At 40.8% G+C, this 17,788-nt stretch overlaps 1 protein-coding gene across 1 annotated transcript in view; it reads left to right on the top strand.

The window, feature by feature from the left end:
- The window catches only part of ATP10A (ATPase phospholipid transporting 10A (putative)), a gene marked incomplete at its 5' end in the record, with an annotated part of 187,782 nt that extends 179,370 nt beyond the window's left edge, over positions 1-8,412 (top strand). Inside the window, 5 exons of the mRNA XM_038533681.1 lie at positions 3,438-3,638; positions 6,118-6,198; positions 6,275-6,379; positions 6,791-6,978; positions 7,116-8,412. Of these exons, the coding sequence (XP_038389609.1) occupies positions 3,438-3,638; positions 6,118-6,198; positions 6,275-6,379; positions 6,791-6,978; positions 7,116-7,731 (1,191 nt within the window). The remainder of the gene's footprint in view (positions 1-3,437; positions 3,639-6,117; positions 6,199-6,274; positions 6,380-6,790; positions 6,979-7,115) is intronic.
- Between the last annotated feature and the right edge of the window lie 9,376 nt (positions 8,413-17,788).

Here is a 17,788-nt window from a genome sequence, read left to right on the forward strand (position 1 = left end):
TGTCCACAGATAAGAATCCTTTAATCCGTGCTCTCTGTAGAGCAGACAAGGAAATCCAGTGATAAGCAGAAGTGTATTGGCAGTGCTAGAATGTGAATGAGAACACTTGGTCATGTTATGATTGCAATACCAACACTGGCCCAAGTGTGTGAGTCCCCTGGTCAGGACACAGGTGCAGGGCCCAAGACACAGGGCCACCAGCAGGGCCTTCCCCACTTTCTCCTGTGCTGGCAAGGCAGATGTGTCACCTTCTGGCCAGCTTGTCTATAATTGACCCTCCAGTGAGTTCATGTGCAGGCCTGGCTGGCTGATTACAATTCTGTCTCCAGAAACTCTAATCTTGGGCCCTATTCCAGTTCATGTAGATCCTAATGTATAACTTTTAGATCTTTTATTACTAAGTCCTTGGCAGACAGGTGTCTTTCTCCATAGCCCTCCAGGATGGATTCCATGGCCATTTTAGAACCCTGCTCTACCTCTAGATAAGTGATGGACTGCTAAGAAGTTGCTAGTTGCTACTTGTTGCTCTTGTCTCTAATAGCTTGTGGCTGAATGTACAAATAAGGAGATAAAAAACTCTTGGGGTAAGTGATCTTTCAGGGTAGTCCCACAAATCTACCACATTGGATGCTACAATTCCAGTGTCAAGATCTTCCTATACTCTTCTAAATAAACAAAATACAATAAATTAAAACATATGTGTATGTGTATATATATATATATATTTTTTTTTTTTTTCTAATTCCATTAAAAACTCTCCATGCTAACTCTAAACTGCCATCAGTGCACCTCTTGGTCATGTCCTTGTTTGTTCTGGAGATTTAGACCTATCTATTTTTTCCAAACCTCTTGCCCCTTCACCCTCATCCATTTTTCTTTTTTTTTTTTTTTAATTTTTTATTTATCTACGATAGTCACACACAGAGAGAGAGAAAGAGAGGCAGAGACACAGGCAGAGGGAGAAGCAGGCTCCATGCACCGGGAGCCCGACGTGGGATTCGATCCCGGGTCTCCAGGATCGTGCCCTGGGCCAAAGGATCCCAACCCTCATCCATTTTTCAAAATGTCTTCTAGCAAATGAATACTCAGAAACTCAGCACCAATCATGGCATTTTGATCTGTTGGGTCCTGGAAATTAATTCTGATTAGGTTCTGCCTGGGAGTCTATCCAAGGAAGTCTGTGCCACACCACCCTTGGCCTTTGGCCAATTACTCCCCACAGTCTCCTGGCATTGCATCCCCAGAGCTGAGGCTCCATGCATATAGTTGCAAACCTAGAGGTTCTCAGTTACCAAAGAAGTAGATGGATGCCTGAGTATAGATTAGTGGTGCAGGGCAGATGGGACCCCAGCTCTGTTTCTGTCATTAATTTCTATGCAATCTTGAGCAAGTTATTTGGTCTCTAGGGGTTTTATTTCCTTTATTTGAAAACAAAACATGAGAGTTGAGCTCCTCTCTCCATAATTCCTCATGAAAATTTTACCATCTTGGGAGGGAATGGAGGAGGGAGGAATTCAGCATTTCAGTTGCAAATGAGTGCAGAGTAGCCACCTGAATGGGCACAGCCTGCTGCCTGCCTTGATGAATCTGTCCTCAGGGAGGGCATGAGAAGAGGGGGTGTCTGTCTTTATTCCAGATAAGATGCAGGGTCTCTGTTCACAAGCACTTAATCTAGTTGAGAAGTGCAAGGACAATTACCCTGCCCCCCAAAGTGAGAATTCATTAGTTTTAGTAGTAAGTTGGTCTTCCTTTCCAAAAAAGAACAGAGAAAAAAGCTTCCATAGCAACAGTAGTTTGGGAAGAAGGCTTTTTGGTACTACAGGAAAAAAAAAAATCTCAATTATCTAAGTACTTCTCCTCCTCTTTCTCTTGACTCCAGTTGCTCACTGATGACTCATTATGCAGAGCCTGTGGGGGTGGGTGAGAGAAGTCAGCTGTGGGAGTGACAAGGGAAGAAAGTCAATGAAAAACCCAAGTTTGTCAGTTTTCAGTGTGGAAGGGAAAAGTTGCATTAAGTCATAGATTGAAACAAGACTTGGAGCATATGTGTCATTTTTTTTTTTCTGATCTTCAGACCAAGCCAATTTCAGGTCCAAAAACCAAAGTTCAGAGAAGTGACTGAGTCAAGGTGAGAACCAAAACCCAGGCCATTTACCTGTGGTCCCAAGCAGAGAATATTCTTCCACCTGGGAGTGTCCTGCCCTCCTGTCCTTGGGAGGGTCCATGCCCTCCAGGCCAAACAACAAGTGGTTTGAGCAAGTCAGGTTTATTACTCCTACGATGACCGTAGTCAAGTCATTTAACATCATGGGCATGAGTGTTCTTTTTCTGAATGGAATAAGCACTCTGGCCCTGCTTGAACCTCAGAGGAAGTAGCTCTACGACCCTCTGTAAAAACAATAAATCATAAGTACCTACAGTGTACAAGGAGACCTCATGACTACTTTAAATGCATAAGTTCATGAATCCTCACAACAACCCAGAGCTAAGTACCATTGGGATGCCCATTTCATGGATAAGGACACTGAGACAGAAGGGTGTTAAATGATCTATGCCAAAGTATACAGTTAATAAGTGTAAATGCTTTGTCATTGCTAAATTCCCATGCCCCCATGTAAATGCAGTAAGCCACTGATGTTTAGTGATCAAGTAATAGGGGATCCACCCAACTCCTCCTACTGAGCTGAAGAGGCTGTTCAACTTCTCTTCTGCTCACTTTCCTGTTTAGCAAAGCAGGGGTAGCTTTAAGAACCAGTCATAATACTATACCTCACCTGCAAGCAGAGTACCCAGTAGATACCTGGGCTTGGTCAAGGCAACAATGTTGGTATCATCATTGACTTTGCTGCTGTGCTTATATATGTCCTCCCTGCCATGGGAGTCAATAATTGTCCATGGTTAATTATCAGAAATAGTATGTAACAAAACAGAGAGGTAAGATCTGGGATGTAGAATAGGTAGGTTTCATTTAGGATCACAGAGGAGAGCTACTAGGGAAGAAGATGTATGAGCAACCCTAGATCTTGCTGGACCTTTATGGGGAATTCCTATACTCAGCTGGACCTCATCTCCTCAACTGGCCATGGGATCATGGTACAGAATTTGTCCTGTGAAGTTAAGAGACTGTCAGGAAGGGCTTAGCCAGCACTTTCATAAGTGCTCAATAAATGCTATTCCACCCAGTCTGCATTTCTTGTGAGCCGGTGCCAGTGTCACTTCTCCATGGGCTGTCCTTGGGAATTCCCATCTCCCCTTCATGCTCAAGGGAATGAAGAGGAAGAGAGAGGGCAGCTTTGGAGGGCTGTCTTTGGAGAAGATTTCTGCCTATAGATTTAGTCCTTATAGACAAATTCTACAAAACCTCTACCTCCTTTGGATGCTAATCTACAAAGACATTTAAGAATTGCTTGTCCCCACTCTGCCTTTCTTGATTTCAGATGTTCGTGGGCCTCCTGTTTTGGTTCCAGTTTTACTGTGGCTTCTCTGCATCTGCCATGATTGACCAGTGGTATCTGATCTTCTTTAATCTGCTCTTCTCATCACTTCCCCAGCTCGTGACTGGGGTACTGGACAAGGACGTGCCAGCTGATGTGCTGCTGACTGCACCACAGCTCTACAAGAGTGGCCAGAACATGGAGGTGAGGCTCCCCTCCTGCTCCCAACTCCTATTTCTTGGTCCCCCCACCCTCCACATTCGCCTTACAGAAAGTGCAAGTGTCCACACTTCCCTTTACATGGATACCCTGAGAGAAATTGTTAAAATTTTGGAAAATGACCAAGAAGGAGCTAAAAAATGGATTCTCTCTACTTGATTGTGCTTGTATTAAGTAGAGTGAGGTTATTGGTTAGAGTGATCATGGTATATGCTATGTCCAAACCAATCAAGATGTATACATTAAATGTATGCGGTTTTTGTGTATCAGTTTACCTAAAAAAAAAAGGGGGGGGGGGCAAGATTAATAGAAAAAGTATACTGATGTGAAAAGTCTCTACACCAACAGTTTCCAGGAGCCCAAGGAAAGTTCACTTGGATTGAAAGGTGGAATCATGTGGATCACTGCCTCCTGAGCAGGGATTTTTTTTTTTCAAGTCATAACCAGTTTTATTGCAAAAGGACCCTGTACACATTTATCAATTCTAGTACCTTAATAGCTACCCAACAAGTCATTAACATACAGAAACATGCATCATGAGAAGCAAGAAATATCACCCATCCCTTCTGCATATTAGCAACTTGTCACTCCTGAGCAACAGCGCTCACATCACTGAGGTCTGTGAACAGTCACTTTTCGCATTCATCCTGAGTGAAAGATGGAATGACTTAAGTACAAATGCAACATATTATAAACAACTTCTTACAAAAAAAGTCACAAATTAAACCAAAGTATTTTACAGAATTTACTACAAAACACCATAAAAACTGCCTTCACTTAAGCTCTCTCTCCGTATCCAGCGAGCCAACTGGGTGTCTTTGGGCATGATGGTGACACTCTCAGCGTGAATGGCACACAGATTAGTATCTTCAAATAAACCCACCAGGTATGCTTCACTGGCCTCCTGAAGCGCGCCAATTTGAAATCCTGGGCGATCTCCCTCACCAACCTCTGGAAAGGCAGCTTCCGGATCAGAAGCTCGGTGGACTTCTGGTAACAGCGGATCGGGCTACGGTCCCAGGCCTGTAGCGATGAGGTTTTTTCACCCCGCCGGTAGAAGGGGCACTTTTCCAGGAGGCTTTAGTGGCCAGAAACCCCCTCAAAATGTGGTTTCTTTTGAATGGGAGTTAACCAGAAGATAAACCCATAGGGAACCCATTGAGAGAATAAGTAAATACAAACAGATATAAATACATGTTTACATCAATTCACTGCAGAGATTGACATGCTAATTACCAGCTATTCCTACAGTAAGCCCTCTAAATTCTTCTCTTTGTTAGTTGGAATTACCCTATATTTGCAGAGGGAAGGGAACTCCCTATCTCTTATAACAGTGTCTGATTTAGAATTTGTTTACTTTTGAGTTGGCTTGCCCTGATTACCTTCATTGACATTGGGTTCCCTCTGAGTCAGGCAGCAGGGGTGGGGCCGAGGGGTGCGGCCAACTGAGGTTCAGGCAGATGAGGAAGGCCTCTGCTTATTACCTGTCACTGGAGAAATTCCTGTACTCAGCCAGTGGCTGGGGCTGCCGGGGAACAAAACGCAAATAGTGTGTCTTATGGAGCTAGGGGACTGAAAGAGGGGCCTCGCCAGCACTTTCTTAAGTGCTCAGTAAATGTTCATTCAGTCCAATCTACTTTTCCTACAGGCCAGTACCAGCCCAGCTGCTTAGGACCTCAGAGTCGAATACAAATCTGGTTACCCAGTAAATGAAGGCTTGATCAGTCCATATCAAGGTCATTTTTGCCTTCAGTGTACAGCTTTTTTAACATTAAACACTTACATGATCTTAATTTAAAGACTCACTTTTAAGAAACATTCCAAATGACTCCCTAACAAAGGGGTCAGCAACACATACCCTGACAAAGTAGGTATGGAAGACCTCAAATTGGAGCAGGATGTCCAGAATTTGAGGTGCTATGCCTACTGTAGGAAAATGCTCCATCAGCAGTGCCTGGGTGGCTCAGTCAGTTAAGGGTCTGACTCATGATTTCGGCTCAGGTCATAATCAGCATGGGTCTTGGGATTGAGCCCCACGTTGGGCTCCATACTCAGCAGGGAGTCTGCTTTAGATTCTCTTTTTCTGCCCCTCCCCCTGCTCTCTCACAAATAGATAAATAAATCATTTTAAAAATGCTCCTTCATAGGATTTAGGAATTGACTTTATCTGTCTGCTGTCGACCTAGAACTAGAGTAGCTGGTCTTGTGGACAGATCCTCTCAATGATTGACTCAGCTATAGATGAAGCTTCTGCAGACACTTGTGCAGTGTTTTTTTTGTTTTTTACCCAGCCTCTGGGACTGAGACTGGTATAGGGGCTTTTCACATCACTTGCCAAAGTCCTGAATTAGCAAGTTGCCCTGGGGTGCTTATCTTGTACATTGATGGCCTTGTAGATACTGGAAGACATCATTTGAAGAGATGTGCACTTTCCTTTAATCTCTGTGCTTGTTTTGTGTCTTAGGAGTATCGACCACGCACGTTCTGGTTAAATATGGCTGATGCTGCCTTCCAGAGCCTGGTTTGCTTTTTCATTCCTTACCTGGTAAGTTGGCACCTGACAGTCTTTCTCACCAGCTTCATCCAGTGACCCACAGATACAGGACTCTACTGTCTTTCAGGCCTATTATGACTCAGACACAGATGTGTTTACCTGGGGAACTCCCATCACGGCAATCGCACTGTTCACCTTCCTTCTGCACCTGGGTATTGAAACCAAGACCTGGGTAAGAGCTGTGGGCATGATCCCAAGGGGTCCTGGTGCTGAGGGCCCCATATTCCCAGAAAGACTCTATGACATCTAGAGGATTTCTGAGCAGACAGGTGACTGCAAAGCCAGTTTCACCATGGAGAAGGGAAATAAACACATGGGCCCTTCACATGTACTCAAGCCCCTAGTGTGGGAACTGCATGCTGCATCCTGACTTGTGTCTTCACCTGGGTAGCACTTATCATACTCCTGACTTCATCTCCCTGATGTGTCCAGGCTGGTCCATATATGCCAAAGGCTTTGTCAAGCCCTCCTGGCTGCCTATGCCATAGAACTGTGTTTTCATGAAGCTCTTAGAACAGCTACCCACTGATGGATGACCAGTGCATTTTTGTTGACATAAATACCCTTTCTCTTTCTCCCTTAGACCTGGCTTAACTGGATAGCTTGTGGCTTCAGTATCCTTTTATTTTTCACTGTGGCTTTGATTTACAATGCTTCTTGTGCAACGTGTTATCCTCCATCCAACCCTTATTGGACTATGCAAACATTACTGGGCGACCCCGTGTTTTATTTGACTTGTCTCATAGCACCTGTTGCTGCACTGCTTCCCAGGTGGGTATCAGGGACAGTGTCCTTCAAGTCCTAAGCAATCTCTGATAGCCTTCTCAGGCCTGTTTCTGTACTGTAAATGTCTCAGAAAGCTCAAAGGCACCACCCATAGATGACTGTTTTTTATATGCTCTTTCCAGATTGTTTTTCAAAGCTGTGCAGGGGAACCTTTTCCCCACCCAACTTCAACTGGGGCGCCAGCTGGCCAAGAGGTCTCCCAAGAAACTAATTGCTCCAAAAGAGACCTTTGCTCAGGGACACCTCCTAGGAGAACCCAGGACCGAATCATCAGAACAGAGGAGCATCAAAACCTCTGGACCCCTCTCCCAGGACTGTACCTCACAGGCATCTTGGCATGTGCAGCAACCAGCCTGCTCCCCAGAGGCTAGTGGGGAGCCCAATGTGGTGGACATGAATATGCCCTTAAGGGAGGACATTCTGCTAGAGGAACTGAGTGGTCAGGCCCCAGGGTCTGTGCCAAGGGAGGCTATTCTGGAAGGGTGTTCTGGAGCCTCCAAGATGAAACCCACAAGTACCAGCAGGACAGCCCCCTTGTCATCCATTTTCAACCTGCCCAATTTTAGCTCACTCAACTGGATTTCCTCCTTCTCACTGGTCAGTGGGCTGGGAAGTATCCTACAGTTCTCTCGAAACAGTTTACAGATGGACAAACAGGACAGCGAGTTCCTCCCCAGCCCACCTCAGCCAGACCAAGATCTGTGTGGCTTAAGTGGGCAGACCACCGACTACTTCTAGGAGCATCTTCCAGGGACTGCAGCTGATGGCAGTAGAAGTGAATACCTTGAAATGGCCTCTCTCTCTCTCTCTTTCTTTTTTTTATGACTTAGATGTTAATATTATTTATGTTTATTATTTGCACAGAAGAGTTCTAGTGAGATATATTTTATGTTTCCAAGGCTAACACAGGAAATGAAAGGTACCAAAAAAGAAACTTTATTTTTTAAAAGTTCTAAGTAGAATATATTGAAAAGAGCTTTAACATATATAAAAGTTTAAAGAGTAACACTTGAAAAGTGTATTTAGATTTATTTTTTCATCTCATTTTATAAGAAAATGCAATATGATTGATTTTCTTCAACATGCATGACTTTGGCTTTCCCCACGTGAAAATGTGTGTATGAGCCCTGTGAATCTTAGGTGTGTGTGGATAGCAGTGAGGGGAGATGACAGGGCAAGCATTCAACTTCTTTGTCCTTGTCCTTTGTTCCCCCACCCTGCCTCTGCAAACCTGAGAAAGCTTGGCTCTGTTTCACCCAGAAAACGGAAAGAAAGAATGCATGCATAGAGTTCACCCCAACGTTGAAGTCTACGCAGGCATTCTGTAAAGGTCACCTTGTAGGTATTACAGTCCCTTTGTTGGGTCTTGCCTGTCAAAATCATAACAAGCAATAAACAACCTTCACTTTGCAAAAAGAATGTGCCCTGTTGCCACTGTTTTATGAAGTTATTAATATGTTACCTAATAGCATGTTCTGAGTACCACAGGATACTTCCTCTTCTCAAGTCCTTTTAGATACAATGAAAGATATAGCTGGGTGTCATGCAAGTTAAACACTAAATATGATACTAGGATACACCATAGCTCCATATACCAGGCTATTAGGACCATGAGACCCTTCTTGCCAAGGAGCTAGGCTTTTTAAGTATCTTTAGACATTTTTCTTACGACTCATTATTTCTATTTCTTTGAACAGAGGGAAAAGGAAGGAAAATATCTGAAATATCCAAGGCAATTAATTATATAGCATTTCCTCTTCAAAGACCTCTCTTTGCACTTAAAAAAATGTTTTTGTTTAAATTCAATTTAGTTAACAAACAGTGTATTATTAGTTTCCTGGGTAGAATTTAGTAATTCATCAGTTGCATATAACACCCAGTGCTCGTTCCATCAAGTTCCCTCCTTAATGCCCATCACATAATTACTTCATTCCCCCCACACCCCCTTCCCTTCAGCAACCCTCAGTTTGTTTCCTATAGTTAAGAGTCTCTTATGGTTTGCCTCCCTCTGTTTTTTATCTTATTTTATTTTTCCTTCCTTTGTCTATGTTCACCTGTTTTGTTTCTTAAATTTCACATACAAGTGATATCATATAGCCTTTCTCTGATTGATTTTATTTAGCATAATACCCTCTAGTTTCATCCATGTCATTGCAAATGATAAGATTTCATTCTTTTTGATAGCTGAGTAATATTCCATTGTGTATATATACACCATATCTTTATTCATTCATCTATTGATAGATATCTGGGCTCTTTCCATAGTTTGGCTATTGTGGACATTGCTGCTATAAACTTTGGGGTGCAGGTGCCCCTTCAGATTACTATTTTTGTATCTTTTGGATAAATACCTTATAGTACAATTTCTGGGTAATATGTAGTTTTATTTTTAACTTTTTGAGGAAACACCATACTGTTTTCCAGAGGGGCTGCACCAGGTTGCACTCCTGCCAACAGTGTAAGTGTTCCCCTTTTTCCACATCCTTGCCAACACCTGTTGTTTGCTGAGTTCTTAATTTTAGTCATTCTGATGGTGTGAGGTGGTATCTCATTGTGGTTTTGCGTTATGGTTCTCTGATACGAACTGATGTTGAACAATTTTTTTCATGTATCTATTAGCCATTTGTATGTCCTCTTTGGAAAAATGTCTGCTCATGTCTTCTGGTCACTTCTTGACTGTATTTTGTTGTCTTTTGGGTGTTGAGTTTGGTAAGTTCTTCATAAATTTTTGGATACTAGCCCTTTATTAAATATGTCATTTGCAAATATCTTCTCCCACTCCATAGGTTGTGTATTAGTTTTGTTGACTATTTCCTTTGTTGTGCAAAAGCTTGTTATCTTGATGAAGTTCCAGTAGCTCATTTTTGCTTTTGTTTCCCTTGCCTTTGGAGATAAGCCTAGAAAAAAGTTGCTGTAGTCTCGGTCAAAGAGGATTGCTGCCTGTGTTCTCCTCCAGGATTTTGATGGATTCCTGTCCCACATTTAGGGCTTTCATCCATTTTGAGTTTATTTTTGTGTATGGTGTAAGACAGTGGTCCAGTTTCATTCTTTTACATGTAGCTGTCCAGTTTCGCCAACACCATTTGTTGAAGACACTGTTCTTTTTCCATTGGATATTCATTCTTTTCTGCTTCATCAAAGATAAGTTGACCATAGAGTTGTGAGTCCATTTCTGGGTTCTCTATTCTATCCAACTCATCTGTGTATCTGTTTTTGTGCCAGTGCTATACTGTCTTGTGGATTACAGCTTTGTAATTAATATAGCTTTAAGTCTGGAATTGAGATGCCTCCAGCTTTGGTTTTCTTTTTTTTTTTATTTAATTAGTTTTCTTTTTCAGTGTTACGTGGGCTATTTGGAGTCTTTTGTGGTTCCTACAAATTTTAAGATTTTTAAAAAAGATGTATTTATTTGACAGAGAGAAAAAGAGAAACAAGCAGGAAGAAGGGGTAGAAGGAGAGGGAGAAGCAGACTTCCCACTGAGCAGGGAGCCTGATGCAGGGCTCAATCCCAGGACCCTGGGATCATGACCTGAGCCAAAGGCAGATGCTTAACTGACTGAGCCACCCAGGCACCCCAGATTTTAGGATTATTTGTTCTAATGCTATGAGAAATGCTTTGGTGTTTTGATAGGGATTTCATTGCATGTGTATGTAGATTGCATTGGGTAGCATAAAAATCCTAGAGAAGAACACAGGCAACACCCTTTTTGAACTCGGCCATAGTAACTTCTTGCAAGATACATCCACGAAGGCAAAAGAAACAAAAGCAAAAATGAATTATTGGGACTTCATCAAGATAAGAAGCTTTTGCACAGCAAAGGATACAGTCAACAAAACTAAAAGACAACCTACAGAATGGGAGAAGATATTTGCAAATGACGTATCAGATAAAGGGCTAGTTTCCAAGATCTATAAAGAACTTATTAAACTCAACACCAAAGAAACAAACAATCCAATCATGAAATGGGCAAAAGACATGAACAGAAATCTCACAGAGGAAGACATAGACATGGCCAACATGCATATGAGAAAATGCTCTGCATCACTTGCCATCAGGGATTTTTTTTTTTTTAAGATTTTATTTATTTATTCATGAGAGAGGCAGAGACACAGGCAGAGGGAGAAGCAGACCCCATGCAGGAAGCCTAATGTGGGACCTGATCCCAGGACTCTGGGACCACACCCTGAGCCAAAGGCAGACACTTCACTGCTGAGCCACTCAGGCGTCCCTAGCATAGGCATTTTAACAATATCTGTTCTTTCAACCCATGAGCATGGAATGTTTTTCCATTTCTTTGTGTCTTCAATTTCTTTTGTAAATGTTCTATAGTTTTTAGAGTACAGATCCTTTACCTATTTAGTTAGGTTTATTCCTAGGTATCATGGTTTTGGTGCAGTTGTAAATGGAACTGATTCCTTGATTTCTGCCTCATTCTTAGTGTATAGAAATGCATTTGACTTCTGTGCATTGATTTTATATCCTGCAACTTTGCTCAATTCCTTTATCAGTTCTGGCAATTTTTTTTGATGGAGTCTTTTGGATGTTCTACACCCAAAAGTATCATGTCATCTGTGAAGAGTGAAAGTTTGACTTCATTGTTGATTTGAATGCATTTTATTTCTTTTGTCTGATTGCTAAGGCTAGGACTTCTAGTACTATGTTGAATAACAGTGGTGAGACTGCACATCCCTGTCGTGTTCCTGACCGTAGGGGGAAAGGCTCTCAGTTTTTCACCATTGAGGATGATATTCCCTGTGTATCTTTTGTACATTGCTTTTATGATGTTGAGATATATTCTCTCTACCTCTACATGGTGGAGGATTTTTATCAAGAATGGATGCTGTTTTTTTGTCAAATGCTTTCTTTGCATCTATTGAGAGGATCGTATGGTTCTTTTTTCAGTGTGGTGTGTCACATTGATTTGTGAATGTTGAACTGTCCCCTGCAGCCCAGGAATAAATCCTACTTGGTTGTGGTGAATAATCCTTTTAATGTTTTGTTGCATCCTATTGGCTAGTATCTTGGTGAGAATTTTTGCATCCAGATTCATAAGATATATTGGTCTGTAATTCTCCTTTTTAGTGAGATGTTTGATTTTGGGATCAAGGTAATGTTGGCTTCATTGAATGAGTTTGGACATTTTCCTTCCATTTCTGTTTTTTACAATAGTTTCAGAAGAATATGTATAATTATTCTTTAAATGTTTGGTAGCACTCCCTTGGGAAGCCAGCTGGCCCTGGACTCTTCTTTGTTGGAAGATTTTTGATTACTGCTTCAGTTTCATTACTGGCTATGGATCTATTCAGCTTTTCTATTTCTTCCTCTTTGGGTTTTGGTAGTTTGTGTGTCTCGGAATTTATCTAGTTATTCCAGATTGCCTAAAGTGTTGGCATATGATTTTTCATAATATTCTTATAATTGTTTGTATTTCTGTGGTGTTAGTTATGATCTCTTCTCTTTTATTTGTGATTTTATTTATTTGGGTCTTTTTTCCTTTTGATGTCTGGCTATGGGTTTATCAATCTTATTAATTCTTTCAAAGAACCAGCTTCTAGTTTTTCTACTGGCCTTCTTTTATTTCTATATCATTGATTTGTGCTCTGTTCTTTATTATTTCTCCTCTGCTGGATTTAGACTTTATTTGCTATTTGTTCTCCAGCTCCTTTAGGTATAAAGTTAGATTGTATATTTAAGACCTTTCTTGCTTCTTGAAGAAGTCCTGTGTTGCTACAAACTCCCCTCTTTGGACCACCTTTGCTGCATCCTAAAGGTTTTAAACTGTCATGTTTTCATTTCATTTGCTTCTATGTATTTTAATTCTTAAATTCTTGGTTTAACCATTAATTCTTTAGTAGGATGTTCTTTAACCTCCATATATTTGTGGCCCTTCCAATTTTTTTTTTTTTATTGTGGTTGATTCAAGTTTCATAGCACTTGAGGACAGAAAAGATGCATGGTATGAGCTCAGTATTTTTTTTTTTTACCAGTTGACACCTGATTTGTGACCCAATATGTGACCTGGAGAATGTTCCATGTACAACTGAAAAGAATGTGTATTCTGCTTTAAGATGAGATTCTGTGATTATATATCTATTAAGCCCATCTGGTCCAGTGTTTCATTCAAAGCCCTTGTTTCCTTGTTGATCTTCTGTTTAGATGATCTGTCCATTGCAGTGACTGGAATATTAAAGTCTTCTATTATTATTACATTATAATCAATACATTTCTTTAAGTGTTAGTAATTGATTTTATATTTGGGTGCTCCCAGGTTAGGGGCATAAATACTTATAATTATTACATTTTCATATCGGAAGGACCCCTTTATTATGTTATAGTGTCCTCTTCATCTCTTATAACAGTCTTTGGTTTAAAATCTAGTTGGATACAAGGATGACTATTCCAGCTTTCTTTTGATGTCCACTGGCATGAAAAATGGTTCTCCACCCCCTCACTTTCAATCTGGAGGAGTCTTTGGGTCTAAAATAAGTCTCTTATAAGCAGCATATTGGTGGATCTTCTTTTTTTTATTTTAATTATTTTTTTTATTGGAGTTAATTTGCCAACATATAGCAAAACACCCAGTGCGCATCCCGCCAAGTGCCCCCCCGCCAGGGCCCACCACCCAGTCATCCCAACCCCCAGCCCACTGCCTCTTCCACTACCCATGTTCATTTCCCAGAGTTAGGTGTCTCTCTTGCTTGTCACCCTCACTGATATTTTCACTCTTTTTCTCTCCTTGCCCTTTATTCCCTTTCACTAATTTTTATATTCCCCAAATGAAGGAGACCATGTAATCATTGTCCTTTTCCAATTGACTTCTTTCACTCAGCATTATACCCTCCATGTCCATCCATGTTGAAGCAAATGGTGGGTATTTATCGTTTCTAAAAGCTGAATAATATTCCATTGGATACATAAACCACATCTTCTTTATCCATTCATTTTTCGATGGACACCGAGGCTCCTAACACAGTTTGGCTATTGTGGACATTGCTGCTATAAACACTGGGGTGCAGATGTCCTGCCATTTCACAGCATCTGTATCCTTGGGGTAAATCCCCAGCAGTGCAATTACTGGGTCATAGGGCATATCTATTTTTAACTGTTTGAGGAACCTCCACAAAGTTTTCCAGAGTGGCTGCACCAGTTCACATTCCCACCAAGAGTGCAAGAGGGTTCCCCTTCCACCACATCTTCTCCAACATTTGTTGTTTCCTGTCTTCTGAATTTTCCCCAGTCTCACTGGTGTGACGTGGTATCTCATTGTGGTTTTGATTTGTATTTCCCTGATGGCCAGTGATGCAGAGCACTTTCCCACGTGTTTGTTGACCATGTCTATGTCTTCCTCTGTGAGATTTCTCTTCATGTCTTTTGCCCATTTCATGATTGGATTGTTTGTTTCTTTGCTGTTCAGTTTAATAAGTTCTGTATACATCTTGGATACTAGCCCTTTATCTGATATGTCATTTGCAAATATCTTCTCCCATTCTGTAGGTTGTCTTTTAGTTTTTGTCTTTGACTGTTTCTTTTGCTGTGCAAACCTTCTTATCTTGATGAAGTCCCAATAATTCATTTTTGCTTTTGTTTCTCTTCCCTTCATGGATGTTTCTTGCAAGAAGTTGCTGTGGCCAAGTTCAAAATGGGTGTTGCCTCTGTTCTCCTCTAGGATTGTGATGGAATCTTGTCTCACAGTTAGATCTTTCATCCATTTGAGTTCATCTCTGTGTATGGTGTAACAGAATGGTCTAGTTTCATTCTTCTGCATGTGGATGTCCAATTTTCCCAGCACCATTTATTGAAGAGACTGTCTTTTTTCCAGGAATCAGGAATGGATGCTGTATTTTGTCAAATGCTGTCTCTTCATCTAATGAGAGGATCATAGGGTTCTTATTTTTTCTCTTGCTGATATGACCAATCACATTGATTGCTTTACGAGTGTTGAACCAACCTTGCATCCCAGGGATAAATCCCACTTGGTCATGCTGAATAATCTTCTTAATGCACTGTTGGATCCTATTGGCTAGTATCTTGTTGAGAATTTTTGCATCTGTGTTCATCAGGGATATTGGTCTATAATTCTCCTTTCTGGTGGGGTCTTTGTCTGGTTTTGGAATTAAGGTGATGCTGGCCTCATAGAACAAATTCGGAAGTACTCCATCTCTTTCTATCTTTCTAAACAGCTTTAGTAGAATAGATATGGTTTCTTCTTTAAACGTTTGCTAGAATTCCCCTGGGAAGCCATCTGGCCCTGGACTTTTGTGTCTTGGGAGGTTTTTGATGACTGCTTCAGTTTCCTCCCTGGTTATTGGCCTGCCAGTTCAGGTTTTCTATTTCTTCCAGTTCCAGTTTTGGTAGTTTGTGGCTTTCCAGAAATGCGTCTATTTCTTCTAGATTGCCTAATTTATTGGCGTATAGCTGTTCATAACATGTTTTTAAAATCGTTTGTATTTCCTTGGTGTTGGTAGTGATCTCTCCTTTCTCATTCATAATTCTATTAATTTGAATCTTTTCTCTCTTGTTTTTAATAAGGCTGGATAATGGTTTATCTATCTTACTAAGTCTTTCAAAGAACCAACTTATGGTTTTGTTGATCTGTTCCACAGTTCTTCTGGTCTCTATTTCATTGAGTTCTGCTCGAATCTTTATTAATTCTCTTCTTCTGGGTGTAGGATCTATTTGCTGTTTTTTTCTCCAGCTCCTTTAGGTGCAAGGTTAGCTTTTGTATTTGAGTTACTTCCAGTTTTTGGATGGATGCTTGTATTGTGATGTATTTCCCCCTCAGGACTGCTTTTGATGTATCCCCAAAATTTTGAATGTTGTATCTTCATTCCCATTAGTTTCCATGAATCTTTTTTTTTTCTCTAATTTCCAGGTTGACCCTTTCATCTTTTAGCAGGATGGTCCCTAACCTCCACGTGTTTGAAATCCTTCCAAACTTCTTCTTGTGATTTAGTTCTAGTTTCAAAGCATTATGGTCTGAAAATATGCAGGGTATGATCCCAATCTTTTGGTTTCCGTTAAGACTGATTTGTGACCCAGTATGTGGTCTATACTGGAGAAAGTTCCATGTGCACTTGAGAAGAATGTGTATTCAGTTCCGTTTGGATGTAAAGTTCTGTAAATACCTGTGAAATCCATCTGGTCCAGTGTATCATTTAAAGCTCTTATTTCTTTGGAGATGTTGTGCTCAGAAGACCTGTCGATTGTAGAAAGCACTATATTCAAGTCACCAAGTATAAGTGTATTATTATCTAAGTATGTCTTAACTTTGATTATTAACTGATTGATATTCTTGGCAGCTCCCACATTCAAGGCATAAATATTCATGATTGTTAGGTCCTCTTCTTGGATAGATCCTTTAAGTATGATATAGTGTCCCTCTTCATCTTTTACTATAGCCTTTGGGATAAACTTTAATTTATCTGATATAAGGGTGGTACCCCTGCTTTGTTTTGAGGACCATTTGAATGGTACATGGTTCTCCAACCTTTTCTTTTCAGGCTGTAGGTGTCCTTCAGTCTAAAATGAGTCTCCTGTAGACAGCAAATAGATGGTTCTTGTTTTTTATCCAGTCTGAAACCCTGCGCCTTTTGATGGGGTCATTAAGCCCATTCACTTTCAGAGTTATTATTGAAAGATATGAATTTAGTGTCATCATAATGACCTATTCAGTCCCTGTTTTTGTGGATTATTTCTTTGTCCATCTTCTTTCTTTTACAGAGTCCCCCTTAATATTTCTTGCAGAGCTGGTTTGGAGGTCACATATTCTTTCAGTTTCTGCCTATCTTGGAAGCTCTTTATCTCTCCTTCCATTCTGAATGAGAGCTTTGCTGGATAAAGTATTCTTGGCTGCATGTTCTTCTCATTTAGGACCCTGAATATATCCTGCCAGCCCTTTCTGGCCTGCCAGGTCTCTGTGGAGAGGTCTGCTATTAACCTAATACTTCTCCCCATAAAAGTTAGGGGTTTCTGGTCTCTTGCTGCTTTAAGGATCTTCCCTTTATCTTTGGAATTTGCAAGTTTCACTATTAAATGTTGAGGTGTTGGACAACTTTTATTGATTTTAGGGGGGGATCTCTCTATCTCCTGGATCTGAATGCCTGTTTCCCTTCCCACGTTAGGGAAGTTCTCAGCTATGATTTGTTCAAATACACTGTCTGGTCCTCTATCTCTTTCGGCACCCTCTGGAACCCCAATTCAATGTAGATTTTTTCCTTCTGAGGCTGTCATTTATTTCTCTTAACCTACCCTCGTGATCTTTTATTTTCTCTTTTTTCCTCAGCTTCCTTTCTTGCCATCAACTTGTCTTCTATATCACTCACTTATTCTTCTACCTCATTAACCCTCATCATTAGGACCTCCAGTTTGGATTGTATCTCATTTAATTGATTTTTAATCTTGGCCTGATTAGATCTAAGTTCTGCAGTCATGAAGTCTCTTGAATCCTTTATGCTTTTTCCTAGAGCCACCAGTGGCTTTATAATCGTGCTTCTGAATTGGCTTTCTGACTTTGAATTTTAATCCAAATTTTGTAACTCTGTTGGAAAGAGGACTGTTTCTGATTCCTTCTTTTTGGTGAGTTTTTCCTTCTAGTCATTTTGCTCAGTGCAGAGTGGCCAAAAACAAGTTGTACTGGAAAAACAATAAAAAGAGAGAAAGATGGGGGGGGGGGGGACAAACAGAAAACAAAAAACAAGGGGGTATCCTCTGATTTTATATACTGCAAATCCCTAGACTTCCCCCGGAACTTTCCAGTGCTGCTTGGTCAATAACTTGCTTTTCCCCTGTCCTTCC

The sequence above is a fragment of the Canis lupus genome, chromosome 3, assembly GCF_011100685.1.
Source record: "Canis lupus familiaris isolate Mischka breed German Shepherd chromosome 3, alternate assembly UU_Cfam_GSD_1.0, whole genome shotgun sequence".
Lineage (NCBI taxonomy): Eukaryota > Metazoa > Chordata > Mammalia > Carnivora > Canidae > Canis > Canis lupus.